General features: G+C 39.7%; 1 protein-coding gene across 11 annotated transcripts in view; it reads left to right on the top strand.

Moving 5' to 3' along the window:
- MAP2K5 (mitogen-activated protein kinase kinase 5) overlaps positions 1–24,662 on the top strand; it is a 269,517-nt gene that overhangs the window by 44,909 nt on the left and 199,946 nt on the right. For all 11 annotated transcript variants that reach the window (XM_027067609.2, XM_027067613.2, XM_027067608.2 and 8 more), the window contains exons 6-8: positions 179–246; positions 6,676–6,724; positions 14,236–14,300. In XM_027067609.2, coding sequence (XP_026923410.1) covers positions 179–246; positions 6,676–6,724; positions 14,236–14,300 — 182 coding nt within the window. The remainder of the gene's footprint in view (positions 1–178; positions 247–6,675; positions 6,725–14,235; positions 14,301–24,662) is intronic.

Genomic DNA, 24,662 nt, shown 5'->3' with positions numbered 1-24,662 from the left:
AACATATGGGTTGTACCGTTCTGTAACCTATATACCGAGTAGACTCCAACCGTGGGTCTGTCTAGCAACAAGCTAATTAACCTTCATAGTGAAATGAGAAATTTGTGGCAAATTATAGGTTAATTGGAACTGTGTCCTCGGAACACAAGACTGATCGAGATTCTTTCTTTCCTTGTAGGTGAATACCCGGGCTGGACCCTCTCAACACGGCAGCCCAGCTGTCCCGGATTCACTTCCAAGCAATAGGTGAGAGCAAGCAAGTGAAGTGTGCCCATGAACATGCTTATCTACAGAGCTGGGGGTGGGGATGAGGCTTATGGGATGACACCTCTCTTCTATAAGACCATACGAATGTGTACGTGGCTAAGAAGAAATTTGACCGGTTGGGTAACTGTAGCTACGTGTTGACTGCAGAGAAAGGACCTCACCGAGGAAGATGGAATGAGGCATTTTAAACTCATAATTTTGGTCTGTGGAATGGTGTGCCTTCAGTCTTCAAATTTCACAGAGAATTCAGTGCCTTTGACTTCAGTGCCTTCCGTGCCTTGACAATCTGGTTGGGTAAATTGTGTAACGCTTACCATTTTTTTCTTGATTGTCTGTCTTTTGGCAGCATTGTTGTCCACTGACCTCTTCACCAGAAAGAGGCAGGGAGAGAGTGAAGTGGTGGAACTTAAACTGACCAGCCATGTTGCTCTTCTTGTATCTTTGGTCATACAGAATATTGAAGCTATTGCAGAAGGAAGATAATTTTCACTCATTCATGCTAACAGCACCCTATACTGCTGTGGGGATACCAAAGACCTGAGTGCCTTTTCAGAGTGTTGCTTCCGATCATCACGGTCCTCAAGTGGAAGGAGCAACCTGCTCAAGCTGATAGAGTTTTAGGTCGTTTTGGTTATATACTCAGTTATTCAGCGAGTGCACCTCACATTACTGTACTTGAGGATGATGCTGTGGAGGCGATTTCTCTGGGTGTACCTGTTCACGCTGGTGACTGGAAAGCCGGCATTGAGCCAGAAGACCCTTCCACTCTGTCCCAGGCTTTTCTAAGTGTAGAGCTGTCACCAGTATCGCACAGCTGTTTATTGGCTGAGGTATGGTTTAGGTTTCTCCTCTTCCTTCTGTCCGTCTCCTTAACCCAGAGTCCTGGTTCTTTTGCCAGAGGGCTTTAACTGTAGGTAATTTAAAGTCTCTCCTTCTGACTCTCTTTTTACCCTCCTGTCTCCTCCTCAGAAGTCGCTTCCTTGATTGCTTTATTATGGTGTCAGTGTATCTACTTACCAGCTTTCCTGCTGTGAGCACACTACTTTTAAAGTGTGTTTTCTTCTTAAACAATTCATTCTGTCTTAAAATGCACTCAACCACGTTATCCACTAGCGGATCCTCTGTCTTGTGGTCACAAGGGGTAGGTCTTTAGTTCTCATTCTAGCGCTTGGCCCTGCCAGGCGATACCTGCAGCTTAGTGGAGGCCTGGGGCTGAGGGTCACTTGTTATGCTCAGGTCAAAGAAGGCTGGGCATTTAATTTTACCACTATTTCCAGAAAAGTTGTTGTTCAGACAGACCCACCATGAGCCTTGAGGAAAAACAAGGACTTTCTCTGGTGTTTTGGGTTCCATTTCATCATGGTATAAAAAGCAAGACAGAGTTGAAAAAAAAATGGGAAGGCAGAGAAGGGGCAGGATAACTTTTCAAGTTCTCTGAGATTTGGCTCTAACAAGAGGAGTAAATTAGCTTGGTTTTTAAAGAACTACAGTGTATATTCACAGAGTATCATAAAATTTTCACATTGGACAGAATTTTGGAGACTATCTGATTTAGTAGTTCTCAGCCTTTTGTTGTAGTATCTTTCCTTAGGGATGTGACAGCCTCCTACCTAGTGATGGTGGTCTCCTCCGGCAGTGACTTCTGTCATGGGAGGAATGCAGTTTGAAAGAGACCTGCTATAGATTTTAATATGCCACCCTGCATTGGCCATGCTCTGTGTCCCACGTTGACAACTAATCAAAAGTATTTATTGAGTGTCACCTGTTGAGTAGGTATTGTCCTATGCACGAGAAATACAATGTAGTCCTTATCCTCTAGAGCTTGCTATCTAATGGACATACAGGGGGAAAAAAAACCCAAACAAATACAGACAATCACACTTTATAATTAGTATTATGAAGGAAGCAGGCAGGTTTTGGAGAGAGAGAGCACTGGGCAGGAATATGTTTAGATTTAGACAGCATGTTCAGGGAAGACTCTCCGGAGGAGAGTGACATTCTGAGAGGCCTGGAGGATGGGAAGGGCCTGGCCACATCAAGAGCCAGCAAAGGGCATTTCACAGGGAGGGGAGAGCGTCTGTGGAAGGCCTGTTCGGTGTGTTCATAAGTAGACCAGTCTGGCTGGAGCCCAGGGAGGGGTACTGATTGGGCGAGTGTGGAGAGAGGGGAGAAGAACATTGGAGTGATCAGAGAGAAGGGGACAGGATGGGCCACGTCGGCAGGGCCCTCTGTTTTAGTTTTCGTTTTTGTATTGTCATTGGTAAGCATCAGATGTCCGGCTCTGTTTATAAAAGACCCTCTGCCTGTGCTGTGTGAGTCAGAGGAGCACCAATCTAATCCAGCTCTGTTTCGATGCTTGATTCCCCAGCCCTTGCCAAATGGTCATCCAGGCACTTCCTGAATATCCCTCGCAGCGTGAATGCATTTTATTGGCCATGGCAGCCCCTTCCATTTTCACATAGCTCTGTCTTAGAACATTCTTTGTCATGAGCCGAGATGGGTCTCCTTTTAGCACCCACTGGTAAAGATTTCGTTTGGCCCTCAGAGCAGGGCTGTTCCCTCTTCTAGGTAGCTCTTCCCATCGTCTTCCCTCCAAACATACTACTTGTAGGTTTCCTGTCTCAGCAAATTCTCCCACACCCACCCAGTGGCTAACTTGCCAGTCATCTTTCACTGCCTCCTGGGCCTCCTTCAGAGCCACATGTAGTCAGTCCCTACACCTGTAGGCCTGCCTTCTGTCATGCTGGAGTCTGTCCTCTGGCCAATACCCCTGTTGCTGCCAAGGCAGTTTGGGCTCTGTAGATCACGGCCACAGCCACAGTCTTGCCATGTGCAGTCCCTCCTCCACGCTGCAGCCACAGTGATCTTGCCAACATGTATTCTGAGCCCATCATTCCCCCTTTAGGGCTGACTGCTGCTCCTTAAAACCTTCAGGACAGTGTGTAACCTTGGCTACAGGTGAGCAATGAGCTCTCACATTTAAGTCCCCTGCCCACTTGACCCCTTCCTGCTTGACATTCCAGCTTTGCTGAGGAATGCATGGAGCCCTCAATGGATCATGTTTTCTCTAACTCCTGGCCCTTCCTGCTTTCCTCCTCTTTTCCTCCCCTTCTTCACCTTCAGTCTGGCCAACCTTGGTCGATTTGAAGAACAGAGTTTTACCTTCTTCTGGAAACCATCCCTGGTGATTGCCCACCTCGTAGTCAACACCAGGTACCCACTCTATAATTTCCCCAATCCCCTGGTGCTTGCTTTTACTGTGGCAGTTAGCACATTGTCTTACGGTCGCTTCTGTCCCCAGTAAATTCTGTACTCTTGGAGGGCAGTGACTACAGCATATTCATTATTGAATTCCCAATTCCCAGTGTGATGCTTGGCACATAGGAGACGGTCAACAATGCTTGAATGAATGAGTGGATGAACAGATTTATATTCCCTCTAAGTCTTGTCTCTGAATTGAATTCTCCCAACTCATTCAGCCTCTCTGATACCTTATTTCTAGTCTCCTCACCCATTTCTTCTTCTTTAGATATCTCAGTGTCCCTCTTAAAGTGTCATACTAAAGTTGCAATAACATCACATTTAAATTTTAAGATGTTTTGAAAAGTGATTTTTGGATAATCTAAGTCACCGTGACTATACAGATAAACAAAATACTGAGTAAACTGAGGCACAAAGAAATTTCCAGAAATTTTTTTTTTTTTTTAATTGAGACCAAGTTGGTAGTCAGACATTGGCATAATGGATGAAATCAGCATTCTCCTCAGTTACTTTCAAAGCTTGAAGTGGTCTTTGCCTTAGGTGGGTGACCGTTAAAATGACCTTACTAATCCACATGGTGTTCCTTGGCCATAATTACTGAATGCAGGTTCCACTGCCAAGTCAAGTCCTTTCCTAAATATCTTGGCTCCCTCCTTCTATAAAATTGGGATGCTTAAACTTTCATCTATCTACCTCCAGCGTTAGGGAGACTGATGAAGCTGTATTAAGGAATCACGTTTTGTTTCTTGGATGAAAGGTGCTTTGTAAATGCATTGAATCAAAATGTTATTATTTCAAGTTGTGTGACATAATGGAGTATCTGTGGAGAAACATTGCCTAGACATTGTTTTGTTATTTCTGTTTTTACAATAATTGTAACTGTTAAATTGGGAGTCATCTGTGGGAATACAAGGGGTCTAAGTGTTCCCTAGGGGAAAAAAATATGTGTGTGTGTGTGTGTGTGAGAGAGAGAGAGAGAGAGAGAGAGACAGAATGAGCAAGGCCTGAACCTTTGTTTCCTTTATAAATTATTCCCACAGGGCTATAGTTATTGTGAGGATTAAATCAGGATAATGAGTAATGGCATTTAGCACCATGCCTGGCACATGGTAATCATGCAGTAAATGAGAGCTGCTATTATTATTTTCTTAACTGGATTGATTTTGGTAGTTTATTGTTTGATACATATTTCTGCCTTAGTCTCATTTTACAAAGTTCTTTTTTTTTTTATTTTATTAAAATTTTTTTAACATTTATTTTATTTCTGAGAGAGAGAGAACACGAGCAAGAGAGGGGCAGAGAGTGAGGGAGAGAGAGGGAATCCCAAGCAGACTCCAGGCTGTCAGCGCAGAGCCTGGCATGGGGCTCAGTCTCACGAAGTGTGAGATTATGACCTGAACCGCAACCAAGAGTCGGACGCCCAACCGACTGAGCCACTCAGGTGCCCTATCATTCTACAAAATTCTTAACTGCCACTTCAGTATATGAATTCTTAGACTTGGGAGGACATTATTAAAGTTTAGAATCCTTGGTTGAGGACATGTTTTGTAAAATCTGGAGAAAGTAGGGACTGTTGCTCCATAGTCTGCATTTGACCATAGCAGAAGTTTAAGAAGTATTTAGAAAGAAGAGTAGTCATAACTTGAAAGAGCAAGTGTGGTCAGACATGAAGCCTGAGATCTTTATCAAGTATAACTTACTCAAGGTACCAAATGCATGTGTGTGTATGTGTGTCTGTGACTGCCATATAATAAATCACAACCAGAAGCAAGGCCACCATTTATCAAATTCTTAGCACGTGCCACGTCCCTGGCTGGGTTCAAGGATGGGAAGGGAGTGGAAAAGAGGTGATCTAGATGTGGTCCATGTTCTCAGGGATCTCCCAGTCTTGGGGAGTGTGTGGTGGAAAGAAAGGCATCTATACAGGTAACTGCACGAGGGAAGAGAGTTAATTTGGTAGATGGATAGAGGGTTAAAATAGATAAAGAATAGAGTTACAAGGGGCCCCTGGGTGGCTCGGTCAGTTGGGCGTCTGACTTCGGCTCAAGTCATGATCTCACAGCTTGTGGGTTCTTTTGAGCCCTGTGTCGGGCTCTGTGCTGACAGCTCGGAGCCTGGAGCCTGCTTTGGATTCTGTGTCTCCTCTCTCTGCCCCTCCCCCGCTCATGCTCTGTCTCTTGTCTCTGTCTCTCTCTCTCTCAAAAATAAATAAACGCTAAAAAAAATTAAAAAAATTAAAAAAAAGAAGAGAGTTAACAAGCTTACGTTTCCAATTAGAACATTGATGAGATGAGATGCTATTTTGTACACCACTCTTACCGGGTGGGGATCTGTGGGCATAACTCATAATAAAGCTAGAAGGACTTCAGAGTGTTCCCTAGCCACTTTCCCTAAACTCATTCCTATAAGTGTTTACAAGTCATATGTGTCCAGAGAAGAACATTTTCATGTTTCTTAAATAACTCTGAAAGCAGAGTCTCCCACTTATAGAACAGAAAAGCAAAGAGAAAGCAGTTGAAATTTACTTAATATCTACAATGTGTGTGGGCTTTTTGTAATATTTAATTTTCTTGATTACTCTATAAAGTTGATATTTCCCCCATTTGACAGAAAGAGGAAATTGAGGTTCAGAGAGGATAAGTAACTGACTTGTGCCAGATGACACAACCAGTGAGCCCCAGAATTTGTTTGTTGCACATTTGCTTCCCAGCAAGCTGAATTGTACCTCTTAATGGTAGTAAAAGATCCGTACTTAAGCTATCTATTTTATCTTTTGAAGTTGTTTTCTTGTGTATCGTTAAGTTCTTTGTATTTAGCAGATGCCAGAGCCCACATAAAATAGCCACTGAAAGGCTACCCAAAGGCAGCAGGACTAAATAGCCAGGAAAGGTCACTGAAGTAATCTGTAAGGTAATCTAGCTTCATTGGGATTGGAGGCTTCCGTCTTGCTTTAGGGGTTCAGAATTTTTATTAATACCTTTGCCATATGGCCAGTTACTTTTGTAAATGTTTGATGTAGGAAGAAGGATGCAAAGTGTGGAGTCCCTGTGTTCACCTAAAACAAAGACGTATTGTAGTCTGGAATTCTGAACAGTGTTCAGAGGTGTCAGTGATCTTGCCATTAAAAATTATGTCTTCCCTTTTCAGCTTAAAGAAGTCTTCTGCTGAACTGAAAAAAATATTAGCCAATGGCCAGGTAGGTGTCATTACATATTAAGATTTTCACGTAGCAGTAACTTATTACTGTCCAGTTTTTGTATCCATACACTTAATAAACAGATAAAGAGCCTGTGAATGTCTTCTTGTCATAAATGAATTACAGTGGCTTAATTTGATTGGCAGAGCAATTTGCAGCACGTTTTTCAAACTGTGCTAATGGGTTTCACTCCCAGCAGATTGAAGTACCAGGCACCCACCCTGCTGCCATCTCAGTCTAAAAAAAGTTAATCAGTTCTGAACAAGTGTGTCAACCCATGGGTTGTTGAAATGGCCCAGCGTCCGGAGGTGGCTGCCACTTTCATTATCTTTGAGGGGAAGAGGAAAAACTGTTACTTTCTTACCTTGGCTCCTTCTTTTGTCCTGAAAGGAACGCTGGCTTTTTGGGGAACACCGTAACAGCAGACCTTTGGCGTTTAAAATCCTGGGCCTGAGAAGCCCTTGGTTTGGTTGGCCTAGTGGACTGGCCGTCTAAAGCTGCGTGACCTAACCCAGCCAGTGAGGGACAAACAGGCCTGCGGGCCAGTCATTTCTCACTAATTTTGATTCCAGTAAATGGACACATCTGAAATAGTATAGTGCTTTTAAACATACACTGGCAAATTAAGCTACCTACAGGGTCCTCGATTCTTCAATAGCAACATAAATGCGTTTTAATGTTTGTTATAGAAGAAGCCCTTTGATAGCCTTGGAGGCAGGCGCCTGTCCATTGCGATCAAGCCTGCCTATTAGGCTCTATTGACTGAGACATCTGTGTCACTGCAAATAAAAGACTCTTATTGATTTTCTTAACTGCTGTTCACTTCCCGTCCATGTTTCGAAGGCTGAAATCTTAATTATCTCAGATGCTTATTCAGTGCCTTCACACGCTGACCTCTCCAAGCCTCATTGGCATTTCATGAATCAAGTACTTGTAGTGGAGCACGTCAAGAAGACAAAGCTGGGTCCTTGTGCTTGTCCTTTAATATCACCTGTAACTTTGTGGCCTAATAGATGGATGCTCATGCCTTAAAACAGTGACGGTATGATAGTGCTTCTGGAAGCCCTACTTATTTAGCACACAGTCCCTTGAATACAGTTAGAAAAAATAAGTTGATCCGGTTCTGACATCTGGTTGTCATCCAGAGTGTGGGAATTCTAGTCCTCAGATATTCTGTGTACAGCCAAGGAGAATCTGGTGTTGTCTCTGTAATCATGATGGTTTCAAAATTTTATATAGTGTTTATCTAGTACCTAAAAGTACTTTAAGCAGCCAGAGGTTTGTTTGGATTGATATCTGCAAATGTGTCCCCCTAGTGCCCTGGATGTGTTCGGACCCAGTATGAAACAAAACCTGGCTAAAAGCAGAAATAGCGAGCTTGGGATTTTTCCGTGTCTCTTAACACGCTTGCAAGTCTAGTTACTAATTGTAACTTAAGTGTGAGTCACATGCGTTCTTCAGCTGGAAAATATACTTTAAAACTGACATAAATTAAGAAGCTTTAACTACATTTGTTCAACTCAGGCAATGGAAAATAACCTGTCATAGATTCCTCTTTCAAAGATGAAAAACAGTTTATTTCCACTGCAAAAAATAAGCATTCTGAAATGTTCCTAATGTTTTGACAACAAACCTAGTACCATAAATATCTTAGTGGTTTCAGTTATGAGGTTCTCTGTGGTGGAAGACTGTCATAAGAATGATTTTTGACACTTAAAGATTGTTTATTGCCTTCCCTTGGGAATGTGTTAACCCCGCGTTAAACAGTTTGGCGTTTTCTTCTTTTAAGGAACAGCCTTTATTTGCTTTCAGTCACAACGAACAAAACAGAAAAACCCACGTTTGGAAGTCCTCATAATACCTCCTCCTTGTGCTAATTTCTCAGTTCCTTGGTACTATAGGGTAACTAAAGACTGAGCTAGATTGCATCGCAGTGAAGTAATGTGCCCAGTTGTGGCATCAATAAATTTCTGGGCTGAGCACTGACACCACTTGATATGGAAGATGTAAGTCACATTTAACGATACTTTAACACTTGAGCATAGTTTTTTATTTTAGTGGTTTATGCTCTCAAGCATTAATAATGATTTGCCTTTCCACTAGCCTCCACTTAGGTTTAATAAGGAATTCATATTAATCATTAAAAGAAAGGGACATGATTCTTCAAGATAATCAAATATTGACAGGTTAGAAATAGCTTTCTGCCTGGGTTCATTGATATAGGTTATGTGATATAAATATTTATTTCTTTTCTGTCACTCAGAGTAAATGCCACCAATTGATTCGGCATTGATATAGTGTCAACAGTTCATAAGAAACATTTGACTGGCTTGTGTTTTCCGATTAGTCTCTGCTCTATAAAGTGGGATTTACTAAATCTCTCCAATTGTCTGCTCATACAGTGTGACTGCTTTCTGAAACCATTATTGCTTCGATTTGTGAAGCAAAGGTCTAGTGATGGGTCTAGTTTCTGTCAGACCTTTACATATAAAATAAGGATTAATTGAGCATTTTTATTTTAATGATTTATAAGCGATAGGTGCTGATTCTTCTTAACACAGGCAGACAATAAACAAAGAATATTTTCTTTGCTGATCCATAATTGAATTCCATTTCATTTTCCCCATTAATTTCATTAATATTGTATTAAATCAAGCACTTTTTAAGAGTTTAACATTTAGTCTTTGGAATGGAGATATCGTTTTTCTTTTATCGTTTAATGACCGAGGATTCCTTTTTTTGCCAGCTTAAAAAAAGCCAGATTGTAAGATTTTTTTTGGCACGTTTCATTGAGAGCTATAGATCAGTATCATTGCTGTGATTTCGTGATGTGTTTTTCCCACTTGCTTTTCAGTGCGGTATCATCTCTTTAACATTGGCCCTTGATGTGAAACTGATTAGAAATGGCCCAGTGGGTCAATTTAAAGGATTAAAAAAGTGTCTAGTTACTCCAAGGATGAACAACTTTGACCTTTGCATCTCTAAAGTTGTTTCTCTTCTTTTTGTGTTTTAGCTTTTATAGGAGAAAGTGACAATATTTTCCTATTCCTGATAAATTAAGTATAGTTGTACTGAGAAGCCACAGATCTTAGAACTAATTCTGATCCTGCTGCATGTTTGGCTATTTTGAGAACTTCAGATGCCTTTAAGCATACTTATTGTGTTTAGAAAATAAAAAGGAGGGGAGCACTAGGTGGCTCAGTCAGTTAAGTGTCTGACTTCGGCTCAGGTCATGATCTCACGGTTTGTGGGTTTGAGTCCCGTGTTGGGCTCTGTGCTGACAGGTCAGAGCCTGGAGCCTGCCTCAGATTCTGTATCTCCCTCTCTCTCTGCCCCTCCCCCACTCATGCTCTGTCTCTGTCTCTCTCTCTAAAAAATGAATAAACATTAAAAAAATATTTAGGGGTGCCTGGGTGGCTCAGTAGGTTAAGCAACTGACTTCAGCTCAGGTCATGATCTTGTGGTTCGTGAGTTCAAGCCCTGTGTTGGGCTTTGTGCTGACAGCTTGGAGCCTGGAGCCTGCTTTGGATTCTGTGTCTCCCTCTCTCTCTGCTCCTCCCCCGCTCATGCTCTGTCTCCCTCTCAAAAATAAACATTAAAAAAAATTTTTTTTAAAAAGGAAGAAAAATAGGAATTCGACTATAAAATAAGCTTTAAAAGCTGTATAATCACCACTATATAAAACTCTTTAGATTCTTATGGTTCATCTTAGATCCTATGACAAGACCAAAACATAAATGAGACTGTATGGAAGTCCACACAGCATGACCCTCTCCTCTATCTGCACAGACACAAAAGTGCATACTTCATGACACCATCCTCTGCCCACACAGGAACAACCTTGCCGCCCTGCAGGTTGTCCTGTCTGGTTCACGTTTCGTTCCAGCCCCTGACTCTCCTTCAGCAGGAGCAGAACCCGATGCCTGTCATTGTTCCCAGGTCATTTGCCCTCTTTCAGTTGACATGTAATTTTAACTCCAATGGCTTTTTCTTCCTCTAGTCTCACATATAGTATTCTGCCTTTTATTTGCTTTTTTTAGTCAAAGCAAGAAAACCGAGTTATATTTTAAAACAATTTAGTATCTCTATTGAATAAAAACTTTATTTCACTTCTTTTCTATATAGCTATGTGATCTTTAAAACATTTCTTTTCTTAAAAACAAATACCATAGCTGATGAAATTGCTTTTAACTTGTGGGTGCCCTTCTGTTGATTGTTTTCCTTCCTGTGGACCAGTGACCACTGATGGGAGAGGACGTCCCTCTATACTTAGCCAGGACATCAGCTGCTGACATATGGCATTGAGCAGAAAATACTGAAGGACCAAGTTCTAGCCTTGACTAGTTGCTATTGACTAGTTTTATGACCTAAGTGAATTGGGCTATGTGCTTGAAATGCTGCAAAATTCTGTGATTTTTTTTGATACTTGATCCCAACTGTAATATTTAAATATTGTACATTGTAGGCATATAAATCCCACCTTTGTGTCAAAATGAACACTGTTCCTGTGCTTCAGTTTGAAAAGTTCAATTAATATGCTTATCTAAGGAAAAAAGGCAAAAATGTTATTAGCTGTTAGTTGATCCTGTTCATGATGTTTTTCATAGTCAATTAAAGTAACCTGTTTTTTTTTAAGTTTATTTTATTTTGAGAGACAGAGAGAGAGAGAGAGAGAGAGAATTCCAATCAGGCTCAATGCAGGGCTCGAACTCACAAACCATAAGATCATGACCTGAGCCCAAATCAAGAGTTGGATGCTTAACTGACTGAGCCACCCAAGTGCCCCGAAGTAATCCATTTTAATCAGAGATTTGAGATTCTCAAAAGGTTGTTTGTAATCAGTTAATGAGCTTGTCTCTAACAGTTTTCTTTTAAAACATTTTTTTACATGAATAATATTTGCATACTATAGAAAAGTTAGAAAATCCAAATAAGCCAAAAGAAAAAGAATCTGATATTTTTTAAATATAAAAACCTATCAGTCAGCTCATAGGCCAGGCAAAGGTCTATAAAACTTTAAAACATTGTAGAAACACTTTACCTTTTTATGGATACTGTCTTTTTAAGTGAGATGGTTTTAGAACTTTTGCTTCAAAACCACTTTTATCTTTATGAGGCTCTTACAATCTTATTGTCTGAGGGATTCCAAATTTCTATCCTTGAATTTGCTCACATGCTGCTTAGCACACGCACACACACGTGCACACACACCCACACCCACAGTACACAGCGTCTCTCAGCCTAACCCCTGGTGGATGCCTACCACTCCTGGTCAGGTCAGAATGCTGGGTATGGGGGGCAGGCGGCTGCTCCACTTCTCTTTTCAGGGTCCTGAGTTTGAGAGGTAAAATAACCCTACGATGTCAGGACTATAATGATTCAAGCAGCTCAGAGACTTGCCATACCTTCCCATTTGCCTTCTCTTCAATAGAATGCCACAAAATCCAGCCCCCTGCAAAGTCCTAGGTCCATCCCAGAGTGTCATTGGAATGTGGAATGACAATATGTCTCGGCTTGTATATTTTTCTGAGAGGAAACTACTGGTCCTTTTATCTGGAAGGTCCTGACGGAGTGGTGGAGGGGATGTAGTCTTAAGAGTGTGGCCCCTGCGGAGCCTGGATCCTATGTAGTCCATGAAATTTGCTCTCTTGTTTACTTTGAGCCCTGATGAGGGTGCAGCTTGTTAGGCAAGTTAATGGTACAAATGAGGTGGTTAAGAGTGCTGTTTAGACTACCTTGAGAAGTGTTTTGGAAGGAATTAGCCTGTTTGTACTCGCCAGTAGGTCCCGCGGTTTCCATGTATATCCTTCGTCGCCATTGATCAAAGCCCACCTGGTCCTAGCTGTGCTACTGAACATCTCAAATTCCTTTATGTGCCGCTCTCCTTCATGCTGTTTTACAATTTCTCTTTTGGCCTGGAAGAAGGAAATTTTCTTTTCTTCTCTTCTCTTCATGTTCCATCTTTTATGCAGGTTAAAACATGGTTTCTTTTTTTCTGTATTAGTAATACAAGAAAGGTAATGAAGAGCAAAATTTCCCTCAAATAAGAAAATAGCTGCCAATTTTTCTGACTTGTCTATCGTTTTGTCTCTGACCATGAATATAGTAATTAGCTGATTGCAAATTGCAAATTGCACCAATCAGGTTGTACTACAATTAAATTGGGTGTTGAATTGGCCTTTACACATTACTCTGTCAATATTCTTTTAGGGATTGGCAGAACGGCTTGGAAAGGAAGCTGTTTCTGTTACCTGCACTATACTGCTAATTATCACAGCTCTCTGAAGCTTCAACTTCAGAAATGTATAGAAGAAAAATATTTCCCTTGATAAATGGAGCCTTGCTTTATTCAATTGGCAGAAGTTTAGAGCAAAATATTTAAAGGTTTACTATAATGGTCTGAAAGCAAACTATTTTTTTTTCCAGGTGATATTGAATTAAAAACTCCATCTGCCCATGCAAGGCAGTGCAATTCCCAGGAAATTGATTTTTTTTTTCAGGGCTTACTATGGCTTTTCCCAAGCTTTCGCTATATGGAAAATAACACTTTTATTGAATCCATTTAGTGAATAAAGTTGGCAGTTAATTTTTAAGCAACTGGACCACTGTGTAGAAAATTACCGAATGCATCAAATATAATCTGACTAGTCTCAAAGTCATTTGATAAATAATTTAAGGAGTTCTTTACAACTCCAAAACATTATTTTGTGGGCGCTAGAATAATTGACTACTATTCATGATACAAACGAGAGTAGTCTTTGTGGTGTAGTAGTTTTATGGAACCTGAGAAAATGTGCATGCTATTTAGCATATTAAATGATGAAAATGACTTGAGTTTATAAGAATCACATTATTATATGTTTTCCCTTTATGGATTTCAGTATTTGTCTATGTATGCATTTTTAAGTGCACCGATTTGGCACTTTTCCATCGGCATAATACGATTTCTACCCAGTTACCGCTGTATACTAATTTATTGTTTCCAAAGGAAAGCTGTATCTACTCCAGGAAAATCATTAACATTATTCAGTTAGTTTGTTTAATGTTAACTGTGGGGTCACCTGAGGAGTTTTCAGGGGCTGATTTATTTACAGATTGTGCATTAGATTACTGGGTATGTGTCTGTGTGTGTGTGCTGTCTTCCCAAGTTTGATTTTGGTTATGTGCACTGCTGTTTGGCATTGGTTATGTGTAGTGCTAGAGACTGTGTTCTTATCCGTATCTCTGACCTGACCCTTTCGAGCTATGTTATATCATTCCATTTTGACACCTTTTATCAAACTTTAATGAAATGACCCAGGCAAACAAATTGTCATTAAACTTTCCATCACTTTGTCCCTTGGTATCGTCTTTTATAAATTGGACAGCAAATGTTGTATTGATCTTCTCGTTCTTGCAGCTGAACTTGAAATGACCCAGACTGCTTGTTGTTTATGGCCCAGAGTTGCTTTTCCTTGACATTTCCATCCACAGCATGACACCCTTTTTGTTTTTCTTTCTTTCTCATGGAGATGAATGAACAAGACATACGGTATCGAGACACTCTTGGTCATGGCAACGGAGGCACAGTCTACAAGTGAGTAGTCGATTTTGTTTAAACTTTCTATCCACTTTTGCCAAATGTGAGTATCCAAGTTCTCCGTGGCAAAGATTTTTAAATGACCACTGGCACTTAGATTTTATTTCTACTTTTGACTCCAAAATTCTGCAAGGCATCTATTTTCTGAGGAATTGCTTGCAAAAGTGCATTTATATTGCCTTTTTAATATTTCTGAGTCTGCATCTCTCCTGGGTGAACGTTAATAGTCCACCATTAACAGGTGTACCTTTAACTGGCCTGAAGTTTAATGCATTTTTTTTCCTTTGCTCTTTAACACCATTTTTTTCTAAACTTGCTAGCACCCTGTACTAGTCCCCTGCCTTTTTACAGCTGTGCCCAGTGGAAGACAAACCTTATAAATACCATTGCTTTGCCCTGTGTTGACACTGTAAGTTATTAAAAAGCCTTCTTCCTGTTGTATTTCCTTCTCTCCCTAGTCCCCCGAGAGAATTTCTACACATTGATGAATATGTTAAGTTATAAAATTCTCCCAAATTCCAGTAGCAGTGATCTTACCCTAAAGGAGTGTTCATTTTCATATTAAAAAATGCTAACCATAAAAAATAGTTCTCTCGACAGGGAAGTCTTTCTCATGCAGTAGTGCAAAGTTTAAACTACATAATGTAATATCTAGTACTTAATAGTCTGCAATGGTGTATGAAAAATATTCCACTAGGAATTAAAAAATCCATACTCTGTATGAAAGCCCTGAGGGAGTAATAAAGCTTTCCTCCAGAGAGCTGTTTTCCATATATACACTAACTCTGTATCACATTATGATTGTGTTTTTACCTTAGATGTTTTAATGTTGATATTAATATATATTTTCAAAGTTGTGAAATAATTTATAATTGGTTATTAATGTTCTTGGAATTTTAAGTGTTTGCTAACCACGTGACTATAGATAAAAATTTCCCTATTGCCTTATGACCATGAAGGGTCACATCTTAAAATCCCAGAACATCCTCCACACAGAGATGCAGCCTTGGCATAGAATTAGGTGTCTCAGGGTTAGAAGCTTCTTCAAAGTCATCTGACCTATTCACTCACTCAGGGCTTCAGTCTTCTCTCTACAGGTAGAGCCAGGATTGGAGTCCATTCTCTTGAATCTAGTCCTTTAAGAACTTATGTTCATGTATTTGGATTCTTTTTTCCTACAGATGACTGGGTACTGTGGATAGTTGGTCTGCAAGTTAAGTGCTTCCACTGTAATAATTCAGAGAATTAAATAATAGTGCAGCCCTAACATGATCCTGAGGCCATGCCCTTCAAATGTTTGATGGCTACCTACTGTGTCTGAAGAGTTTGAGGTACTCTTGTCCTTCCCTGGATCGTACTGACATCCCTTTCCAAGTAGCCCCCAGTGCTGCATAAACAGCATCTCTTCATCTTACTCGTAATCTGACTGGAGTTTTTACCCTGTTCTGAACGTTCTTGGGTTCAGGTACCGTTAGAAAGGACAGAAGGAGGAACCTGCATGCCCTGATTTGCTTCTCTTAAGTTCACTGTAGAGAGCACTTTTCAAAGCCTCAACCTTTCTTTTTATTAATGCTTTTATGCTGATAGCCAGATAAAATAAAACAGGAAAGAAACAGGAAAGATTTCTAGCAACTCTTCAACTCTTTGGGTTCCTTTTAATGGCTTCAAATGGAATCCCAAAACATTTCTTTAGACTCCTAACCTATTTATTTGCTCTGTTTAACCACATGTTGAATGCTCAGGCATGGTTGTGGTTTTAAATTGAAGCCCTATTGTGAATTTAGTGTTCTGGTTTATTCTAGAAGGGGGGAAACGTAAGACTACCAAACTCCAGCAGATGATTTTTATTAGAAATAATATCCCAGATGTTAACATTTTAATCTTTTATTTTACAACACAGGTTACCAACAGAAAGGGGAGAGGGAGGCAGGGGAATGGAAATAACCTGCCTATCTACCAAGGAAAAATGACAATATAGAATCATGTTAATGTTTTATTATTTTTTAAATTATGGTGAGAAGCATAAAATTTAGTGTCTTAACCATTTTTAAGTCTACAGTAGTTCAGTGGCATTAGGCACATTCATACTGTTGTGCAACCGTCAACACCATCCATCCCAGAACTGTTTTCATCTTGTAAACCTGAAACCTGTACCCCTTACACAGTAACTCCTTGTTTCCTTTGTTAATGTTTGTAGCCAAGAAGCATGGCCACAAGATCTCCTTTTATTAGGAGAACTGATAAAAGAACACATTATCTTTTTTTTTTTTTTTTAATTTTTTAATGTTTATTTTTGAAAGAGAGAGAAACTGAGACAGAGACAGAGCATGAGTAGGGGAGGCGCAGAGAGAGAGGGAAACAGAATCAAGAGTAGGTTCCAGGCTCTGAGCTGACCGCACAGAGCTTGATGCGGGGCCCAAACCCATGAATCATGAGATCATGACCTGAGCTGAAGTCGGACGCTTAACTGACTGAGCCACCCAGGCGCCCCAACAACACGTTATCTTACACCTCCTTAGCACAAGTTCTATACCTGCTGGAATGCTATGTTAATATTAGCAATGTACCCTGAGTTTACTTATCTGCTGTGGCTAGTGCTTAATATGTGTGTGTTGTAATATATTTTTTTAAATGTTTATTTTTGAGAGAGTTGGGGAGGAGCAGAAAGAGAGGGGAGACAGAGGATCTGAAGCAGGCACTGCGCTGACAGCAGAGAGCCTGAGGTGGGGCTCAAACTCATGAGCTGTGAGATCATGACCTGAGCAGAAGTCGACATTTAACTGACTGAGCCACCCAGGGGCCCCAGATTTAAGATGTTTTTTTTTTGTTTTGTTTTATTTTATTTTTGAGAGAGAGAGAGATAGAGCATGAGTGGGAGAGAGGCAGAGAAAGAGGGAGACACAGAATCAGAAGCAGGCTCCAAGTTGTTAGCACAGAGCCTAACGTGGGGCTCAAACCCACGAACCACGAGATCGTGACTTGAGCCAAAGTTGGACGCTTAACGAACTGAGCAACCCCTGGATTTAATATATTTTTGACAGTGGTTGTTTATGGAGGGTGAGTGGCAGTAACATGATGATTTTAGTGCTTTATTTTACACACTATATTTCTATACAAAGAAGATATCCCATTTATCTTATTGCTTAGGTGATCCTTAAGAGGAGAGAAGGTGAAGATACCAAATTGCTTAACCACTTGTTATTGATCATTGGTCTTCATTTCTGCCTGGGCTTCCGTCGTATTGTTCTTATATCCCTGGCTTTTAGTTCGGCACAAAGAAATGGTATAATTGTCAAGAAATGAGAATCCACTTTACTAAAGTCTCCATAAAACTGTTTGATGTGTTATGATTGACTTTCTCCTACACTAAGTTTACCTTAATGGTGTTGACTATAAAAATTGTGATTTTTCAAACAAAATGATTATATTACAGGCTATGCTACATAAACTAGATGAAGAAAATATTGGAAAATCCATTCATTGGTAACAAAACTGGCTAATGGGCCTATTTAATTTTTTTTCTTATAAAGTACAATAAAGCTAATAAATGCAAAGCAAAAGTTTAATATTTCTTTCTTATTTGCTCCACTGATGGGATGTTGTGAATTTCAAAGGATAGGATATCGTGTGTAACTGCAATATATATTGTTTAATAGTTGATCACATTTTTGCCTTTTAAGTTTGGATGTTCCCCCCAGTTCTACAGTGTGAAATTCTGGGCCCAGACATTTAAACCAAGTGGTATTGTGGGTGCTGTGCATAGTCCTCTGCTGAGTTATTCTCTGTGTTATGATAATGACTTAGGTAATTTTAAGTTGGTATTTCTTGGATTACTAATTTGGGTGAAATGGATTATAAAGGAAATATCTTAGGCTAAAGTTTTATTTATGCCTGGGAAGAAGAATAATTTAGGAAAAGAAAATGAATGTACTCTCATTATTGCTCTATTTCCCAAAATGTTACATGTTGCTCCAACCCCCCCCCCCCCCATTCAAGAAAGACACATATCCTCTTCCCCTCTATGAGATTCACAGTGAATTTTAAAAACTTTGAGAAAGTAGAGAACAGGATGTGTTGTGGGTAAGTGTACCTTGAATCTGCCCCTAAGTAGCTGTGTGACTGGTGGAGAGTTACATAACGTCTTCTGCCTCATTTTCCCCATGTGTCAAAGGGGGTAATGACCTCTAATAAGATTGTTGTGAGGTTAAATGAGATGTTCCATAGAAAAGGAACTTACCACTACGACGGAGTAAATGTTAGCTAACTGGCAATGGTAGTACCAAATAATAGAAAAATTGTTGACCCCTGTGCTTCCTATGCTTACTTGACTGCAGGGCTCTTATTTTGAGGAACATCTACAGACATCTCCCAGATGTTGAATTGTGTTAGAGTTGCGTTTAATTAATTTTGAGAAATTCTGCATTATATTATGATACATGGTATGCTTCTGAGTTTCCTGCTATTCTCTAGTTGTCTCATGAATATGATTTATTATACCTTACATTACAATGATTTTTTAGAAGTTTCAAAGTATTTTCTCTTTTATCATAGTTTTTTGTTTTCAGCCTGCTCTAGGACAGCCGGTAAATGTTAATAAGCCCATTTGACCACGGGAAAAAGCTAGGACCCCCAGGCCTGTGGCCATTCAGTGGCAAAGCCAGAATTCTGTCTCTCTCTCCTCTTTGCTCTGTGTTTTTCCCCCAGGCAGTGTTGTTTCTCAAGGTCAAGCAGAGTCCATTGTGTTTCCTTGTATTTCCTAGTGTACTGCGCACAGTCCTAGGGATAGGATAGATGCTTTATACATGTTGGCTGAAATGAGAATGAGGCAAGTGGGGTTTTTTTCCCAAGCAGGTTTTAGTAAGGCCCTTTAATTGGATTCTCCCCATAGCTAGCTAGTTTTAGAGCCTGCATACTTGTTTTACAACACTCACCTAGAAGAATAGGAATTTCTAAACTAAGGGCATATATTTGAATGATAAATTAACCCAACATACTAGTTACTGCCCTCTTTTTTTGCATAGTATGTCACATTGCAATGAAAGTAATTAACAGGCCCACTTACTTTGGAAACATTCTATGATAATGAAGGCCAGTCACTCAGGTTCTTTGCTCCCCCAGGGCATTGTTTGATGGAGTCACTTAAGCTTTGGGTCCAGAAATAAAGTAATACTTAACTCTTAGGACTTAAGTCATGCTAATAAGTCAGTTAGCTAACAAGCACTTAAGAATCATCTTTTATTTTATTTTTTCCTTTCCAAAAAGATTATCAGCTTTTTGGTCACATATGTAGGTGTTTGAAAAGAGTAATGAAATGTCTGCCTCCATTTGCTTCCTATAGTTACATTAAGGGTCTAACCTGAATTTTGGGTAGGATTTTCTCAGTGATATAATGGGTAGCATATGTACTGCCTACATGGTATTTTAAGATTGGATATATACCATTATTTAAGAATTGATTTGACTATATCTAGAGACAACATGAAGAGGGAAGAGATAATAATTCTCAAAGGTGTTGGTCCGTCCTTCTCTCTTTTGTCTTATCCATTTATGAGATATTTGTTGGCAATAGGGTAAGGATGGTCCTTGGAGATAGTAACTGAGATCATATGAACTAACTATTAAGTTGTATTCTGCCCTTTATGTGGCTGTAGAGGCCATGTAAAACATTACATTTATGTTTTTGGAGCTGGAATTAGATCAACTCATTACAGTAACATGATGTATTTAATGAAAATTAGAAGCTCTGGTGGTCAGTTATATAAAATGAGAAAACACATGAATTGCTGTCTAATTAAATGCTGTTTAGCAAACCAAACTTGTCAAAATATGGGATTCCTGAGGGGAAAGTATAATAAAAAGGAGTCGTTGAAGAAAATGTTGGGAACCACATAGTACTCAGAAAGCTCTCACTTCTCTTTCACTGGCCACCCTGAACGTGCCAAACCACATCAGCAGTAGTTCTGACCCCAGCTTCTCTACCGGCTGCACCAGTGACCCCACTCCTTTATATTTTTTTCCCTGAGGTGCATCTTGTAAATTAAGAGTAATTTTTAAGTGGTTTTGATATTGACCCAAGAGCTAGGGTGATTGTTTGATTTATTTTAACTTTAAATTTCTAATCAAATGAAGAGCCTTTTCCTTGCAGCCAAGATCATATTTTAAACAAGCAAACAAGTATCATCTTAATACAAAATTAAATACTTGTATATGGCTGGGTTGTGTTAAAGTATCATGTGACAAACAAGGATATTAATATTTCCAGAAAATCAATGACTGTTTGTCAAGTAAAATTAATTATGTATGTTTCCCTCTCTCCCTCTCTCAGCATTCACTGTTATAGGTTTGTTTCATACAATAATGTGTATTGTATTGATTGGACTCTAAAGAATGAACCTGAGCTTGTGATTCTCTACACCTTTCCCACCTTTGCTTCCCCCACTCCATGTTCACACGTGCTCATATCCATTATGGCAATGATGGATTATTGGCATCTAACCAACATGACAGGATGTTACAGGTCGCTGAGCAGAGATTTTCAGACTCTGTTTCCACCCGAATTAACTATTATTGAAATAGTTTATTGAGATTGAAGTATTGATCATTTCTGCTAACCTTGGCTTAAGGGAAGGAAAAGGAGGCAGAGGTGTTCTTAAAAGACACTAAATTTAATTTTAAAAAATCTCATCTATTTAGCCTTTTCTTCTTCCTGTTTTATAGCCCCTATTGTTTTATTGCTTGGAAGAGGGTATCTGGCTTTATTTTTATGACAGTATAATTATACTTCAGAAATGCACTTGATTACTATGGGTAACAAAATTGTTCTAGTATATTGGTTTGGCCAATATTGCTATACAAACAACTTTTCAGTCAATTGAGTCTGGTAAAAATCAATACATTATGGTAATATTTCAAGTGAGAATTTGCTGAATCTAAGTATTTCAACACCATCTCCTTTCAGGGAAAAAATAGTTTTAAAGTGGCAGGACTTCTTTCTACTATTTTATTTTAGTAAAAATGCTTACTTTATAAAGAAATTTAAAGTCCCCAAGCAGAAGTGATTGTGAAGAGATATACATTAGCTCACATGGGTTTTTATAGGGTGCGGGAGATCTAGTTTTCCTTTGGAATCTATCCTCTGGCTGCATTAGGAGGGGACAACATCTGGGTTTGACTTCATCTTGTAGCATGCCACTTTGGGACTTGCGTGTCTAGTTCTGGGTACTGAGTTTTTACAGAGATATGGACAGTCCAGAGACCACCCAGAGAAGCATGGGGAGAATAATAAGGGGGCCCAGGAATTGGGCCTCTCCAATCCTCCTTTACACACTTGCTGAACAGTCTCATTGTAAGTCCCTGCTGTGTGGATGGCACCCTGCTGGTTGTTGGGGATGGCCTGGCTCTCATTCGACCTTGTCCAGGTAGATGAAGTAAGAGAAGACTTCCCAGTCTAGGGCGCATGTCTGTATGTGTAATACCCAGGCCCCGGGTTGGGGCTGAGGAAGGGATGATGAGTTTTGGCTCTTTCCTCGGGAAGAATCAGTAAAGGCCTCATGGAAGAACTGGTATTTGAGTTGAGAAGTGGTTGAAGGAATTGGCTAGCGTTTGTCTGAAGACTAAGGGTCTCCATGACCTCTGACTTAAAAAGTAATTTCTGTCGACAGAAGAACAGGTTTGTTCTGTGTGTTTCTGAAGGCTAGCCTCAGATTGCTCCTCTGGAGTGTCTCTTGACCAGCCTGCTTTCGGTTAGAGTGAGTGATGCACTCTTCCCACCGTTCTTCCCACTGGACGGTCCTCCCCGGAGGAGAGCTGTGTCAGTGAATCTGGGTGGGCGTCCTCAGGGCCAGGCACTGCACCTCACCTACCGTAGGAACTGGGGCAGTGATTCAGGAATTAACCTGCAGAGGCAGATTCTTCACAGTCTGAGGAGGAACACACAGTGTGGTCTGTGGCTGGGTGGCTCTGGGACTGTGAACCCTCTTACCTTAAGCACAACAGCATGGCTGGTGTTCAGAACCACTGAGAAAAGAATTCCCACTTAGACCTGGACATGAGTTGACTACAGAGGTCACTCCTGAGGCTGATGTTGCAGAATTAATTCAGCATTCAGCTACTATAAAAATATTATGTCATGTCTTGCTTGGTTTTGTTCTTTAAAATTTTATCTTATTGTTTACTCACTTATTCATTGACTAAATACAGTTGACCCTTGAACAACACAGGTTTCACTTGCACGGATCCACCTATATGTGGATTTTTTTCAGTAAACAGTACAGCACTGTAAATGTGTTTTCTCTTATGATTTTCTTAATAACATTTCTTTTACGGTATATAACATGCGACATACAAAGTATGTGTTAATCAACTTTATGTTATCTGTGAGGCTTCCAGTGAGCAGTAGGCTATCAGTAGTTAAGTTTTTAGGGAGTCAAAAGTTACATGCCAATTTTCAACTACACAGGGGGCACAGGGGTCAGTGCCCCCAACCCCCATCTTGTTCTGGGGTCTACTGTCCTTACTGTCATTCTATGCCAAGGAGTGTTCTGTGTATTTGTGGTCCAGTAGTGAATAAGACAGGTCCCCTGTGCTCCTGGAGTTCACACTAGTGGGGCAAAAAGACAATAATCAAGGAAATGAATACTGAAGTAAGATGGTATCAGACCTTGCAAGTGCTGTAAAGAATGTAAAATAGTTGCTCAGCAAGGCTTCTCTGAAGAGGTGATGTTTGAGCTCAGACCTAAAGGATCGCAAGGAGCCAGTCATGGGAAAACCTGAGAGAAGAACCTCCAAGGTAGAAGGAGCCACTCTGGCAAAAGCCTGAAGATAGGCATGAATATATTGTGTCCAGGCCAGTGTGGCTATAGCAGAGTGAGCCCAGGGGAGAACAGAGAGACAGGCAGAGGCCTCATCATGCTGGATCTGTCAGGCCGTGCTGAATCCTTTCTCAGAAGGTTACCCCCTTTTCACCAGTGAGAAAGATACAGCTTGGAAGAATTAAGGGGCATGCCCAAGGTTCAAATCAAGATTAGAACTCAGTATCAAAGCATTGAGTCATACACGTTTAATATGTACAATTTTTAGAAATTGTACAGAATTGTACAGAATTGTACAGAAATTTAGAATTGTACAGAAGTGTTCTGACACTTAGATTAGTACTTGGGACCACTACTCAAGCTGGGGGTTTTCTATTTGACATTCCCTCTCTTGAGTTTCCTCCTCTTTAACCCAAATTAATTCTGGATATAAGATATAAATATATAATTCTGCAAGTCAGTGATGTACCATCTCTAGTTAGTTTTAGAGGCTTTTTAATAGACATGAAAACAACCATTTCTTGGCAGAGTTATTGCAATATATCTTGTTACTCTATCTTTTGGGTCTCTTTCCTTATCAAAAACTTAGAATTTAATAATCAAATCCCTAGATTAATTGTATGGTTATGCTAGTGGAGGTGGTGCATTTCTTGATTTATAAGACACATTAAATTTTTTTCTTTCTTTCTTTTTTTTTTTTTTTTAGGTATTTTATAGTCTCCAGTGTATTAGAAAAATGTAGTCTCTTGGTTGGCATATAGCACAAGCAAATATTTGTGTACCGTAGCATCTAGGGTATTTACTTAAATTGCTTTTTTGAAAATAATTCACTGGGAAGTCCAAAAGGCATTTAGTGTTTTTAACTTTCTGCCAGTTTTTTTTTTTTTTTCCGTTGCTCTATCATTGGTTACTTAGATATAAGAGCCTCTGTTTCTGTTAAATTGCCACCTTACTGGAGTGAAATATGTTTCGGTTCTGATATGTGCACTACCACTAAATCAGAGGAGCAGATGATGGAATTAGATGGGAACTAGCAATAGATAGTTAGGTTGTGGGAATTAAGCCTAAAATTTCTTAAAGCATTGATTTGCGTTTTAAGTGTTATCCCCTTGACCCTAAAATTTTCATACTTTTCCTTGTCAGTATTACAAACGAAAGAAAGAAAAAGAATGTTCAATACTACTGCTAAAAGTAGAGTTCATGGTTTTTGTTTGGTGAGTTCAAATAATGAAGTGAAAAATGTTCAGACAAAATTAGAACTTGCTTTAGGGCACAATCAATATAGCATTTTAACAAGCTTAGTGTGTTTAGAAAATACATATTGTATAAGATTCTCAAACATTCTGATTCTATTACGACTGCTAACTATAGCAGCAAATGTAACAATATACTTAGTCAATAAACATAAAACTCTGATTAAACCATAATTAAATTTTTAGAAAAGTTATCTAAAAACTATGAATAAAATATATTTTTACGTTGGCTCAGCAACAAAATGTATGGCCAGTGAAACTTTAGAGTGGCAGAGAAAAGCGTATATGGAATTAAA

Source organism: Acinonyx jubatus, chromosome B3 (assembly GCF_027475565.1).
Source record: "Acinonyx jubatus isolate Ajub_Pintada_27869175 chromosome B3, VMU_Ajub_asm_v1.0, whole genome shotgun sequence".
Taxonomy (NCBI): Eukaryota; Metazoa; Chordata; class Mammalia; order Carnivora; family Felidae; genus Acinonyx; species Acinonyx jubatus.
The sequence above is the reverse complement of the archived record's forward strand: the minus strand, read 5'-3'. Positions and strand labels throughout refer to the sequence as shown.